Source organism: Hyperolius riggenbachi, chromosome 7 (genome assembly GCF_040937935.1).
Source record: "Hyperolius riggenbachi isolate aHypRig1 chromosome 7, aHypRig1.pri, whole genome shotgun sequence".
Taxonomy (NCBI): domain Eukaryota; kingdom Metazoa; phylum Chordata; class Amphibia; order Anura; family Hyperoliidae; genus Hyperolius; species Hyperolius riggenbachi.
The window spans coordinates 191,963,055-191,977,110 of record NC_090652.1 but is presented as its reverse complement, the minus strand read 5'-3'; the positions used below and the strand labels follow the sequence as shown (position 1 = coordinate 191,977,110).

Here is a 14,056-nt window from a genome sequence, read left to right as displayed (position 1 = left end):
ACAAACAAAAGGGATTCTCTTGCCTCGATCCGATCCGGGGCCGGAGGTGACGGATGACCGTATCTCAGTCGAACCCGCCACCTCAGACACAAGAGTTCCCTAAGAGCAGGTTTGTACCACCATCTACTTATGCAGGGGTTGAAACTTTTATTACTCGAGTGTCTCGAGATGTTGAGTCTGTATTAAAGAATCCTCCCCGTGATTATACAAAAAACAATCTCACTTCTGCTGAGCTTTCTGCCCTGTCTGATCTATGTACTCGTAAAGACATTGTTCTGAAACCGGCCGACAATTCTAAGGATTATGAAGATGAGATACGATCTCAACTTTCAGACGGTTCCGTGTATAAATGTCTCCCTGGGGATCCCATCAATGGTTTAAAAACAGCACTCAGGAGTATACTGGAGAAAGCTTTGAGAGATCGGATTATTGCTAGGGATCTCTATGACTTCCTTTATGTCCAGTATCCTATCACTCCGGTTTTATACACATTACCGAAGATTCACAAGCATCCTACCAAACCCCCTGGACGCCCTATAGTCGCGGGGATTGGGTCGATTTTTTCCTCAAGTGCCACTCTATTAGATAGAATTTTGGCCCCACTGGTGAGGGACACCCCTGCTTATTTGAGGGACACCAGTGACTTTCTGGACAGGATCTCAGAACTCACACTTGATCCTTCCAAAGAATATTGGCTTGTCAGTTGGGATGTACGTTCCCTTTACACCTCTATCCCGCAAACGGAGGGGATTAGAGTGTCATTGGAATTGATAAGAGATAGTGACATGACAATGTACAGTTAGCCTTTTTTGAGGAATTATTTAATTTTGTGTTGCGTAACAATTATTTTCTGTTTAAGGACACCTTCTTCCTGCAGCAACGGGGGACGGCAATGGGATCCAATGTGGCTCCTTCCTTCGCGGGTGCTTTCATGCACAATTTTGAATGTCGTTTCGTGTACCCTAACATGTCGTTTAGACAGCATTGCAAAGTTTGGTGGCGTTTTATAGACGACGTCTTTTCGGTGTGGGAGGGCCACATTGGATCCCTGCTGTCCTTCCATGAGGAACTAAATCAGTTCCATCCTAACATCAGGTTTGATATTGTGTACGAGGAAGAACGGTTGTCCTTCTTGGATACTCTCGTGATGAGAGAAGGTACCTCGTTTTCCACAGATATATATCACAAACCAACTGACCGAAACCAATTACTCCGGTTTGAATCATTCCATCCGCCTGCTGTTTTCCGCTCAGTGGCAAAGAGTCAAATGTTGAGGGTCAACAGGATTGTTACTAATGCCGAATTGGCCGCTGTGCGGAAGACGCAGATGATGGAGAAATTTGTTGAGCGGGGTTATCCGTCTGCTCTGGTGTCTGAGGTGGCGGGTTCGACTGAGATACGGTCATCCGTCACCTCCGGCCCCGGATCGGATCGAGGCAAGAGAATCCCTTTTGTTTGTCAGTATCATGGCCAGTCTCATAAGATCCAATCTATCATTAGGAGACACTGGCATATATTGAGTAATACCTATCCTGAGATTGTTGATTTTGCCTCTCCCCCGATCACAGCATTTCGCAAAAATGTTACCATCGGTCAAAAGTTGGTGAGGTCTGACTTCCGTCCAGAAAGAAGGGAGCATGTTACGTTTTTAGGCACTCCCCGCCTCGGTTGTTTCCCATGTCTCTGCTGCAGCGAGTGTCAGCATGTGATTAAGGGTCAAGTGTTTGATGATCCCCATACAGGCAAGAGGTACAAGATTAATCATTTTCTTACATGTCAAAGCTCCTATGTTGTGTATCTGTTACGATGCCCTTGTGGGCTTTTTTACATCGGCGAAACGACGCAGAAAGTGCGCGATCGTATTGCACAGCATAGGAGCGCAGCACGTACTCCATCTAGTGAGCTGCCCGTGTCTAGACACTGTGTCGCGATGGGACACAAGGACTCAGATTTAAAATTCATGGTCATCGATCATGTGCCAAAACTTAGGAGAGGTGGTGACCGGATCACGAAATTAAAACAGCGTGAAGTTTTTTGGATTAATAAATTAGGGACTTTATCTCCCTCTGGTTTAAATAGGGATTACGATTTGCATCTGTTTTTGTGAATTGCAGGTCACTACTGGTTGCATCGACTTGGATCCGCTGGAATCTCTTGGAATTGACTTTCTTTTTCTGACATCACACAGATAAGTGTGATTATGCATGTTTATATGCTTAATATCATGTATGTCTTTTTGTTTGGCCTGTTGTTCAGGCAACTGTTAGGTCACTTCCTGTAGGGGTGGCTATATATACTTTACCATTTCCTGTCATATGTTAGCTTGATAAAGGGTGGGGACACCCGAAACCGTTGCTACATTGTATCTTCTTGGCTCAATAAAGAGCGTTTGTGTGCTGCAAACCGTTGTGGAACTTTCTTGTATTTACCGAGGACCTGGGGAATCCTCTGTTTGCTTGCACACTTTCCCTATACTTGGGATATCCTCGTGGAGCTGCTGATCCCTTGTATATATATATATATATATATATATATATATATATATATATATATATATATATATATATATATATATATATATATATATATATATATATATATATATATATATATATATATATATATATATATATAGATATAGATATAGATATAGATATATATATATATATATATATATATATATAGATATATATAGATATATATATATATATATATATATAGAGAGAGAGAGAGAGAGAGAGAGAGAGAGAGAGAGATAGATAGATAGATAGATAGAGAGAGAGATAGATAGAGAGATAGAGAGAGAGATAGAGAGATAGATAGAGAGATAGATAGATAGAGAGATAGATAGATAGACATTACTAGTGTGCAGTAGATAGATAGGATAGATTGCACAGGCTGGGGATGGGAACACTGGACATCTACTGAAGCTTATGACAGTCATAAAACGTATTACCAACATTTGAGCAGTGTGCTTTCCTGTCAGCCTCCCTTCCTGCCCAGAAGATTTTAAACATACTTTTCCTTTCATGGAGGTCAGCACCTCTGCCCTGCCCTGGGATTGCCTCCACCACCATTACAGAGAACGAAGTGCTGGGGAACAGCAGCCGTTACAGCAGATGCTAATGTTAATAGCAGGAGAAAAGGGATGACAGCGTGGCTAGACACACAGAAGCAGGGGATTGTTTGTAGCAATACCTTCCATACAGAAGAGGAGAATGTGCATCTATAAAGCCTGACCATTCTGCAGTGCCTTCACTTTCTAGCAGCTTGAAGCTTCCGAGGCTAAAACGTGCTTGAACCATCTCCTGTATCTCCGCCCCTCCGAATTTCTGATTGGCAGGAGAAAGGAGGAGGGCGGGGATACAAAGGATTGTACGGTTTGCTATTGGCCAGGCTTCGGAGAATCGATTGAGTGACAGCAGGGAAGGCTGCAACGATGCAGACTGCTCCTGTCACGTTAGCAAGATGCCTGCTCTGTCCTTCTCTGTAGCCGCTGCTGCTGCACACACAGACATGCTACTGTGTGCAGAGCAAAGCGAGGGGCGGCTGCAGACAAACAGGCCATTATTATGGGGGATTTCACTGGTACCTGTTAGGACAGTTTGTAAACCCGCTCCTCCTTAGGCTCCGCCCTAGTCCCCGGCCTCTGGGGCCTGCCCACAAATCCGGCCCTGGGTAACCAACCTTTGTGAGTATAAGAACCTTTGACTTTACATTATATATTGAGCTTACCAGACAATATTGCACTATTGGGCTCTTGGTGTCCTTTGTTTTGGTGAGCGTAACTGTTTTCCTAATAGTGGATTCCAAACATCACTGAGTTAAGAGATCCAGAAGGAGTCTGATGCTTAGAGATTATTTCAGATCAGGACTAAAAAAACTGGGACTATTTTGATGAGTGTGTGCATAAGAAATTATGACGTTTAGAGAATAATCACGCCTTTGCAGTGCCATAAGTGTGGAATATAGGATTACGGTCTCTTTGTGAATTGTTGTAAAAATTGGGTCATATGTGCTGGGACCTGTGACTGCATTCTGTTTTTTGTTAAAACTCAGGAATTGGAGAGAAATAAGGCCCGTATTTATGCAACATTGTATAGATCGAAATCAGGATTTTTGAATAAAAAAACTGTGTATTAGGCTTGGAGGTTAGGTTGACATAGGAAGGACCTGTGGAGCGCTGACATATTTTGATTCTAGATTACTGAAAGGGTATACACACCCCCCATTGTGCAAAGCACACCAGGCACAAAATAACAATAATATTCAGTGAGGAGCGCACTTTATTCTCCCTGGTTTGTAAAATGTACAGAATACAGTTTCCCTGACATTGGGTGTGCAAACTCATCACCCTTAACGCTGTAGACTCGGAAAAGAAGCACACATTCACTGAACGGCTCCCAGGGACTAACATCCAAAATCAGAATGCACAAACTTGGATCTCAATGATGGGGTCCTTGTAATTGAAAACAAAGAACGTTTTTGAAACTCCGGAACGTGGGAAAGAATCTTTTGAAACTCGCCAATGTCTGGTAGCAACGTGCTGAACATCACCACTAATACTGTTTAACTTCGAGACAAACCCCACAATCCCGCTAGTCCAGTTCTTTTTGTTGTTCGTATCTCAACAACGGGTCAGACGGGTAACCTCTATCATGAACATTTTTACTCGGTTCAAGAATTACCAATAATATATCCTTAAAAATATATAGTATTTTAATCTTCACAGATAAAAAATGAAGTATGAAAATAGCAGAATAAGCAACAGCCTTAAAAAAAACAAAGGAAAAGTAGTCAGTTAATAAATGGATTAATCGGGAAACTATCCCAGTATCACCATCGAAGGTCAATTAGTAGGATGGGCACTCCAACTTTTACAGCTTTCTTGATTCCTTCCTTCATCTGTATATACCAATAGTTATGCAGTCTTGTACATTAACAGGTGAAGTTCAAAGTAAGGAACTGGTTACTGGGCATACAGTATATTAACCTATAAATTGTACAATCATACAACTGGTGTAATTTTCATATTTTTTTGTATTGTGTTATTCAGTTGAACAGATATTAAGACTGTTGAATGTACTAATTTCATGGTAGGGCAATATGATTTTAAGTGATTATGTGAAAGCTGCAAGCCCTTTTCTTTGTCTATGCAACTTTTTCTAACTTTTTAACCAGAGACACACTTTCATCCATCAACATAGCATATAGCTGACCCCCCACCTTCAAAAAAAAAAAAAAAAAAGAAAATCAAAGAATATGAATAATACATAAAAAGAGGTACCTTCAAGACGATCTTTTTCATTTCTTCATCAGGAGACTGAAATTCTCTAATTAAAATTAACATCACTTCTCTCGTGTAATAGTTGGCATATTCAGCATCCATGAGAGGAATCAGATAACCAATTGCTTTTAAGAAAGCAGCTAGACCCTGTTAAAATATAAGCAGAAAATTCAGACAGTATTTAAAACAAATGGAAGCTATGCAAACTTCATGCCATGTACACACTAACTGCAAAAATTTGAGGAAGAAAACAACCATAACGGATATAAAGGTCTATTAGCTTAACACAATGGGCTTGATTCACAAAAACGGTGCTAACTGTTAGCATGCTTGTGAAAAGCCCTCTATCACGCCTAAAGTCAGTTAGGTCCTGATAATCAGTGCTCGCGCACAAAGTCCCGCGTGCAAGAACTGCACGCGCACTGCACGGTGCGCGCGAAGCGACAAAAAAGGTTGCATTGGATGAGACTAACGTCGCATAGTGGGACGTTAAAATCGCACCCAATGCGATCTTAGAGGTGCATCAGGTGCACAGTTTTCGTCGCACAGCGATGCGAAGTTTTGCGCGCAAAGTTTAGCATGCAGGACTTTGCACGCTATCTGATTTTAAAAAACGGTACTTCGCACCCTGGTTAGCACACCCAAAGTCTTTAGGCGTGCTAAGTAGGTTAGCACCGCTTTGTGAATCAAGCCCATTGGCCCTAAAGGTTTATTAGCCAAACACAACGGTCCAAAATGTAAGTATATGAATGCAACATGTTAAATTAACCACTTCATAATCAGACCTTGTTTCTCCCTTATTGACCAGAGCAGTTTTGATGCTTTAGTTTTGTCCCCATTAAACCAGCAATAGCTTAACACCTACTTATGACGTGTGTGTAATCTTGCTATTTTTTTCCACAAGAACAATTTTTTAATGCAGTTTAATGGGAGAAATGGTAAAAACAAAAATGTTATCTCCATTTTATTCTTAATACCAGTTTAACCACTTAAAGAGACTGACCAAATTTTCAGCCTTATTTCTTCTATCCTATAAGTTCCTATACCTGTTCCAACGTGGTCTGCCTTACTGCAGCCTTTCCTAGTTGCACAGTGGCTGTATTATCTCTGTTATATAATCTAATCTTTTCTCTGACGGCTTTGTCGGGCTCAGGCACTCAGGCTGGAATATGCTATTCTGCTTGTGATAGGATATAAGCTATACACACCCTCTCCAGGCCCCCTGCAGGCTCTGTGTGAGTCACAGACTGAGCTCCTCTCAGCCTATCACACTCCAATTAGCAGTCATGTTTTGTTTGTGAACACTGCCTAAAACTGGTGATTACAAGCCAGGATTGCAGCAGGGAGTGGCAGAAACAGCACAGAGGGGCCGAGGAGAACATCATGAATAGAATGGTATGCTTTTTATAGTAAGAATTTTAGAGTACAGATTCTCTTTAAGGACCACGGGCTTAAACCCCCTTAACGACAAGGCCATTTTTTACTAATTAGGCCCTGCAGCTTTAAGGGCTCGCTACAGGGCCTTACAACTCAGCACACGATTCCCTCCCCCTTTTTCTACGCACCAACAGAGCGGATCTACAGCGTGCGTGGCCTGGAGTGCTTTACACAGGACATAGTCGTGAAGTCATACGGGAAAGCCTATTTATTAGGCAAATGTGCTAATGGCTCTTGTTTCTTAACTGAGAGGCGCCAGTGTACACTCACCCTATCGTATAGTAACTTATCAGTACTACATTTTTGGTTTTAGTTGCTATGCATTTTTCAAGTGCTTTTCGTATGTACTGGGTCCATGGTGGAAATAAAAATATATATAGCACATTGTGAAAAAGCTAACACAAGTATATGTATACAGACTGCCCCCTACTTACAAATGCAGGGCTGTGGAGTCGGAGCAATTTTTGGGTACCTGGAGTCGGGAAAAAATGCACCGACTCAGACTCCTAATGAATTTAAACTGTAATTGAAATAGAAAATATGATAAAATATTCTATTTCTCAAATAGTCATCATAAATAATTTACATATACAGTAATAGCTCTGCTTAGTCCACAAAAATGAAATAAACTAATCAAAAAAATAGGTACTTGTGCTGCTTCAATAAAGTAGTCCGATATACATATTTGATTGTGACTGCATATGATGTGTACACAGGAATCTCTTATATATACTAAATAACACTATGCTGTAAGAATAAATCTTGATGTGTAGCTGAGTCACTAATAGAGATGAGATGGAAATAATTATGCGCTGATGCTGGTTTATGCAAATTTATGCACTTCCTTTGCTCATGAAATCAAATAATTTGATAGGTCGTTAAACTTTGGTTTGAGGACTATGAATTAAAGGGTACCTGAGACGGGTAAAATGAAACGTTTTATACATACCTGGGGCTTCCTCCAACCCCCTTCAGGCTAATCAGTCTCTCGCTGTCCTCCTTCGCCTGCTATGAGTCCCGGTAATTCAGCCAGTCAGCGCAGTCCGGCCACGTGCCGCTCCTACAGCCAGGAGCATTCTGCACCTACACAATAGTGTTGTGTAGGTGCAGAATGCTCCTGGCTGTAGGAGCGTGCACGTGGCCGCGACTGCGCTGACTGGCTGCAATTACCGGGACCTCACTAGCAGAGCGAAGGGCAGGACAGCGAGGGACTGAAGGAAGCCCCAGGTATGCATGAAACTTTAATTTAATCTGTCCCAGGTTTACTTTGTTACACAGTAGTACTATACATATGCACTCCCCACAGAGCTGCAGGGAATCCACTGAGAATGTTGTGCACTTTGCACACAGAGGTGTTGTCTATCACCCATAAACCTGGTTCAGATTGTACCTGAAGAATGTGTAATAGAGGAAGAATCGCCTCATTCTCCTGCAGAGTACCTGCACATCACTCTTACGTTTCCACAGTTACATTGCCTAGGGTCTGATAGATGTTCTTTGTTCCTTTTAGTACATTCTACAAGTACTCTTACCGAGGACTAGTTTTAGTCTATGACCAAAAATATTAGAGGCAGAAGATCCACCAGATATCCAGGTAACTGACATTGTTTAAAAGGGAATAAATATGGCAGCCTCCATATCCCTCTCACTTCAGTTGTCTTTTAAAATTCCTAAGCGTTGGCAGTTAAGAGATGCATTTCATGTTACATACTTTCAACAAGATTGTAATATTCAAATTAGAGGAGTCTGAGTCGAGGTTGGAGGAATCCTAACCTGAGGAGTCAGAGTAGAAGTTGGTGGATTTTTGTACCGACTCCACCGCCCTGTACAAATGACTAGAGTTACACAACGTTCCAGAGAAACAATTTTTTCTTGATGTACAAAACATACAATACTTAAATCAAGAGACTGATATGAAGGTTACCAAATATTTCCTTTTAAAAAATGCAAAATGTTCTGGCTGTCCTGCTGATCCTCCGCATCTAATACTTTTAGCAATAAACCCTGAATAAGCATGCAGATCAGATGTTTTGGCAAAAAATCTGACAAGATTAGCTGCATGCTGGTCTCAGGTGTGCGATTCAGACGCATGAAAGTTCAGCAGGGTGCCAGGCAACTGGTATTGTTTAAAAGAAAAATATATGACAGCCATATCCCTCTCACTTCAGTGACCCTTGAACACAAGACTCATCTTACAAACAAATTCAGTAAACACAATGCAGTGTGCACTAGCAGCATGCTGCATCTCATGAATGAACAGCATGGGAAAACACATCTCCTGACATACACAAGGGATCAGGAATGCACTGTACTCGTGGTGCTGTCCGTGCGGATGGGAAAGCTGGAAGATAGAGACGTGGACTATGAAGCAGCCCTTCTGGGGAAGTTAGTTTAACGCGGCACAGATTTTCCTCTAATTCAGTAAAAATGATCAAATCAGATTGTCAATTATGCCACAATATCACTAGATGTATAGCCAGCTTAAAGTGAACCTAAACTGAGAAGGATATGGATTTTCCTTTTAAATAATATCAGTTGCCTGACTCTCCTGCTGATCCTGTGTATCTTCATACTTTTAGCCACAGCCCCCCAACAAGCATGCATATCAGGTGCTCTGACTGAAGTCAGACTGGATTAGCTGCATGCTTGTTTCAGGTGTGTGATTCAGCCACTACTGCAGCCAAAAAGATCAGCAGGACTGACAAGCAAATGGTATTGTTTAAAAGGAAACAGCCAGATCCCCTCTCCGTTTAGGTTACTTAAACTATTTCAGCTGCAGACATGAGTCTCACATCCGCAGCTGGTGCCACTGCTGCAGCCGCAGAGATGCAAGACTCACGTCCGTGAAGTATGCTGGGCTGCACGCGCGATTGTGCATGCGGAAGCCCGAAATGGTTCCAGCGGCAGGGGGGATTGGTGGCAGGGGACAGAAGTCCACTGAGCCAATCCGTGCTTGTCTGGCGAGAATGATCACGGTTTTTGTTCAGAAACACTGATCATTCTTAAATGGTGCCGCTGCTCTCCGTCCCGCTCGCTCATTCCCACTGCCGATCGTTAGTAACGTCAGTTCGGCTAAAATGGTTAATCTGTCACATCTATTTGGCTGCTGCTGCGCGATTGCGCGCTCACCCGCGCTCCTGTGCTGCCCCCCTTTGGCCTGCAGATCAATGAATGGGAACATAGTTCCCATTCATTGATCTGAGTCCCTGGCAGAAAGACCGATGGCTTCTTTGAGAAGCCTGCAATCTTTCTGAAGAAAAAAAAAAAAAAAAAAAAGTTTCCCGGCCTCCCTATACTTCCTGGAAGCGAGAGCATTCGCTTCCAGGACAATAAAAAAATGTTTTGACTGTGGCCATTTTGTGGCCAAATAGTAAAACTACATCCACATACATTTTTTTTTTATTAAATAAACACATATTACATTTACTAACTGTTAATTTAACTTTACCTCCCACACCAAAAATTACCCAAATAAAATTTTTAATAAAAAAAAGTTACAATTAAAAAAAACAAATAGTTACCTAAGAACTGAACTTTTTTTTAATATGCATGTGAAGAGGGTGTATTACTAATATTTTTTTTAATTATAAGCTTATAAATAGTGATGGACACAAAACTGAAAAAATGCACCTTTATTTCCAAATAAAATATTGGCCCTATACATTGTGATAGGGACATAATTTAAATGGTGCAATAACCGGGACAAATGGACAAATAAAATACATAGGTTTTAATTTTGGTAGCATGCATTTTCAAGCTTTAATGGCCAAAAACTGAGAAATAACGAATTTCCATTTTTTTTTAATATTCATGTTAAAATGCATTTAGAATTAAATAATTCTTAGCAAAATGTACCACCCAAAGAAAGCCTAATTAGAAGCAGAAAAGAAATATAATTGTTATAATTAGTGATAAAGTTATTGGTGAATGAATGGGAGGTGAAAATTGCTCGGATGCATAAGGTGAAAGACGACTGAGGGCTGAAATGGTTAAAGGGGAACTGAATAGAGAGGTATATGGAGGCTGCCATGTTTATTTCCTTTTAAGCAATATCAGTTGCCTGGCAGCCCTGCTGATCCTCTGCCTCTAATACTATTAGCCATAGCCCCTGAACAAGCATGCAGCAAATCAGGTGTTTCAGACTTTAAAGTCAGATCTGACATGACTAGCTGCGTGCCCGTTTCTGGTGTTATTCAGAGGTTACTTCAGAGAAATAGACCAGCAGGGCTGCCAGGCAACTGGTATTGATTAAATGGAAATAAACATGGCAGCCTCCATATACCCCTCTCTTCAGTTCCCCTTTAATGAATGGGAACTTTGTTCCCATTCATTCATCTTCCCTCTAGGGTTCCCATGAGTGCTGCAATCAGATGCTTGCGTCACTTCCGAAGTAATACAACTACGCATTGCTTCCTATTTAGAGACTATAAGTATGCAATAGAAAATAATGTGCGAGGACATCTTGTGCAAAATAGTAAAAAAACACCTACAAACATTAGGGACTTAATTTTTTTAAATATGTATGTCAAGAGGGTATATTATTAAATGATGTGCTTGAAATTAGTGATGGATGTAAAACTGAAAAAATGCACCTTTATTTCCAAATAAAAGATTGTCACAATACATTGTACTAGGGATAAAATTTAAACTTTGCAATAACTGGGACAAATGGGCAAATCAAAATGTGTGGCTTTTATCCACAGCTTTAAGTTTTATTTTGAAACCATAATGGCCAAAAACAGATTTCATTTTTTCTAATTTTTTTTATTGTCTTAGTCCCTTTAAAATGCATTTAGAATACTTAGCACAATGTCCTACCCAAAGAAAGCCTAATTGGTAGAAAAATACAAGGTATATAGGTCTTTTCGTTGTGATAAGTAGTGATAAAGTTATTGGGGAATGAAAGAAAGATGCTCTGAAATGTGAAAATTTCTCTCATCCAGAAGGTGAAAACAACCCGCGGGCTGAAGTGGTTAAAGGACAACTGTAGCGAGAGGTATGTGCAGGCTGCCATATTTATTTCCTTTTAAGCAATACCAGTTACCTGGCTGTCCTGTTGATCATCTGTCTTTAATAGTTTTAGCCATAGACCCTGAAATAGCAAGCAGCAGATCAGGCGTTTCTGACATTGTCAGATCTGACAAGATTAGCTGCATGCTTATTTCTGTTGTGATTCAGACATGACTTGTATGGTTTAGCAGGAAATAAATATGGCAGCCTTCACATACATCTTACTACAGTTGTCCTTTAAGGAAGATATTTATACATGGCACCTACACTCTGAACAAACTGCAGGAGATGCAGATCCTAACTTGAAAAGCATGCATAGAGATCATTGCAGTAATCAAACCATGATGTGATGACGTCCTGGCGACCGATCGACCACCCAATTTGATTATTATCGAATTCAGAAAAATCAGTGTCGCCAAGTGTATGCCCGACTGACAATGCAAATTGGTTGCATAGTTGACCGTGGGTACACTCCACTCGCCATATACACGCACCCTACGAGGTTTTCTAGTAAGCGGCGCATGTATGATCAGACGTCATACACATGGCCACGCTACTAGGCAACCACATGGCTCGCGTGTATGGTGAACAGTATGCGACCGGAGCCTGCGGAGGCAGCGGAAAGGTAATGTATACTTTGCTCTGGGCACATTTTCATTAAAGCGGCATCATGAGGCTGATTCCTGAGAGATTTCATGCTGAAATTGATCGGGAATCGGCCTACAGTGTATGAGAAGCCAACAGATCTCACTATAGATTTGATCAGAGAGAGATCTGTCTCTTGGTCGATCTGCTCATGCATCACTAGATATATGGGAACCTTTACTCAACTGGCTGCTCAAATAATGAAGCCTCAAATAATAGGCTGAAGACCAACCTACAAATATTTAAAGTGACCTGAGCATTTTTTTTATTAAATGAACCTGCACTGCGGCATGCATATAACACTGCTGAGAATTGCAAAAAAGCAAGAGAAGCTGGAGGCAGGAGAAGCTGCCGGTCGGGTAAAGGCAGTGCATGTCGTAGAGCCAGTGGCCAGAAGAGCAGCACCCCATAGGTAAGTAATGATGCTCTCCCCAGCTGCACTAAGGGAGGTTCGTGTTTTTTTTTCCTTTACTGCTCAGGTCACTTTAAATCCCTACACAATTCAGACCCTGAACACCCGAATGGATTTGTTGCAACTGCAATACATGTCCCACAACCTCAGAACAAGATATAACAACTTTGTCACCAGAGTCCACCTCAAAACCTGTGGAGCTAGAGCCTTCTGTTATACTACCTTTACCCTTTGGAACGCTACATGACAAGCAAGACAGTTCCAGCCCTGGCGTTTAAAAAAAACCCCAAAAAACTGGTATCTACAGACATGCAGGTTCTTCCTCTGCACATACAATACACACCCCTTTGTGTCTTGGAATTTTACACATTTGTCAATCTAATTACCAATTCTGTATTTTGCACCATTTCTGTATTATGTATAACAAGATCTATTATTAAATACCCCTTGTTTGTTTCTTTGTACAGCGCCACAGAATAAGTTAGAGAGTTATAAATCAATAATATCACAGACAATGTAACAGAAAAATACAGGTAGTCATCACAGCATAATATTTATTTACCACAGATGTCTAAAAGGCGTTTAGCACAAAGTTTTGGCTCAGTGTTACCGTATATACTCGCATATAAGCCAAATTTTTTTAGCACAAAAAAAATGTGCTCAAAAGTCCACCCCTCAGCTTATTTGTGGGTCAATCTGCCAGCCTGCCATGCTTGCGTCTGTTCTTACCTGTTTTTGTGCCCCCCGAGTAAACAGACATGATGATGGAGCATTGCAGCCAGCCTTTGAATTGCATGGTTCAGATGTCTGCCATATAGGCATGCTGTCGCCGCGAGTCCCTTCGCATTTGTTCCTTCAGCTGCATCCTCATAATTGGTTGTGGAACGTAATGTCATCAGCGGTCGGTGGCGCGAGACAGCATTAGTTTAATTTAGGCTGGCGGAAGAGCGCTCCTCCAATCAAGATAGCTGAGAGAGAGGGAAGGAGCGCTCCTCCAATCACGAGGCAGGGGCCAGAGCTGAAGGTGCGCTCCTCCAATCAAGGCACAGGAGAGAGCGCGCTCTCTGTTCTGCCTCCTGCCTTTTTATTGGAGTAGCGCTCCTTCAGCTCTGCCCCCTGCTTCGTGATTGGAGGAGCGCTCCTTCCCGCTCTCTCAGCCATCTTGATTGGAGGAACGCTCCTCTGCTGGCCGGAATTAAACTACCGGTATTGCTCTCCCGCGCCGCCGCCCAGTAATAGACATTACGTTCCTCAGCCAATAATGC

The 14,056-nt window shown here is 41.7% G+C and overlaps 1 protein-coding gene across 3 annotated transcripts in view; it reads right to left on the bottom strand.

Annotated features, from left to right (window-relative positions):
* SF3B1 (splicing factor 3b subunit 1) overlaps positions 1 to 14,056 on the bottom strand; it is a 315,589-nt gene that overhangs the window by 93,693 nt on the left and 207,840 nt on the right. For all 3 annotated transcript variants that reach the window (XM_068244953.1, XM_068244952.1, XM_068244954.1), the window contains one exon: positions 5,288 to 5,434. In XM_068244953.1, the coding sequence (XP_068101054.1) occupies positions 5,288 to 5,434 (147 nt within the window). The remainder of the gene's footprint in view (positions 1 to 5,287; positions 5,435 to 14,056) is intronic.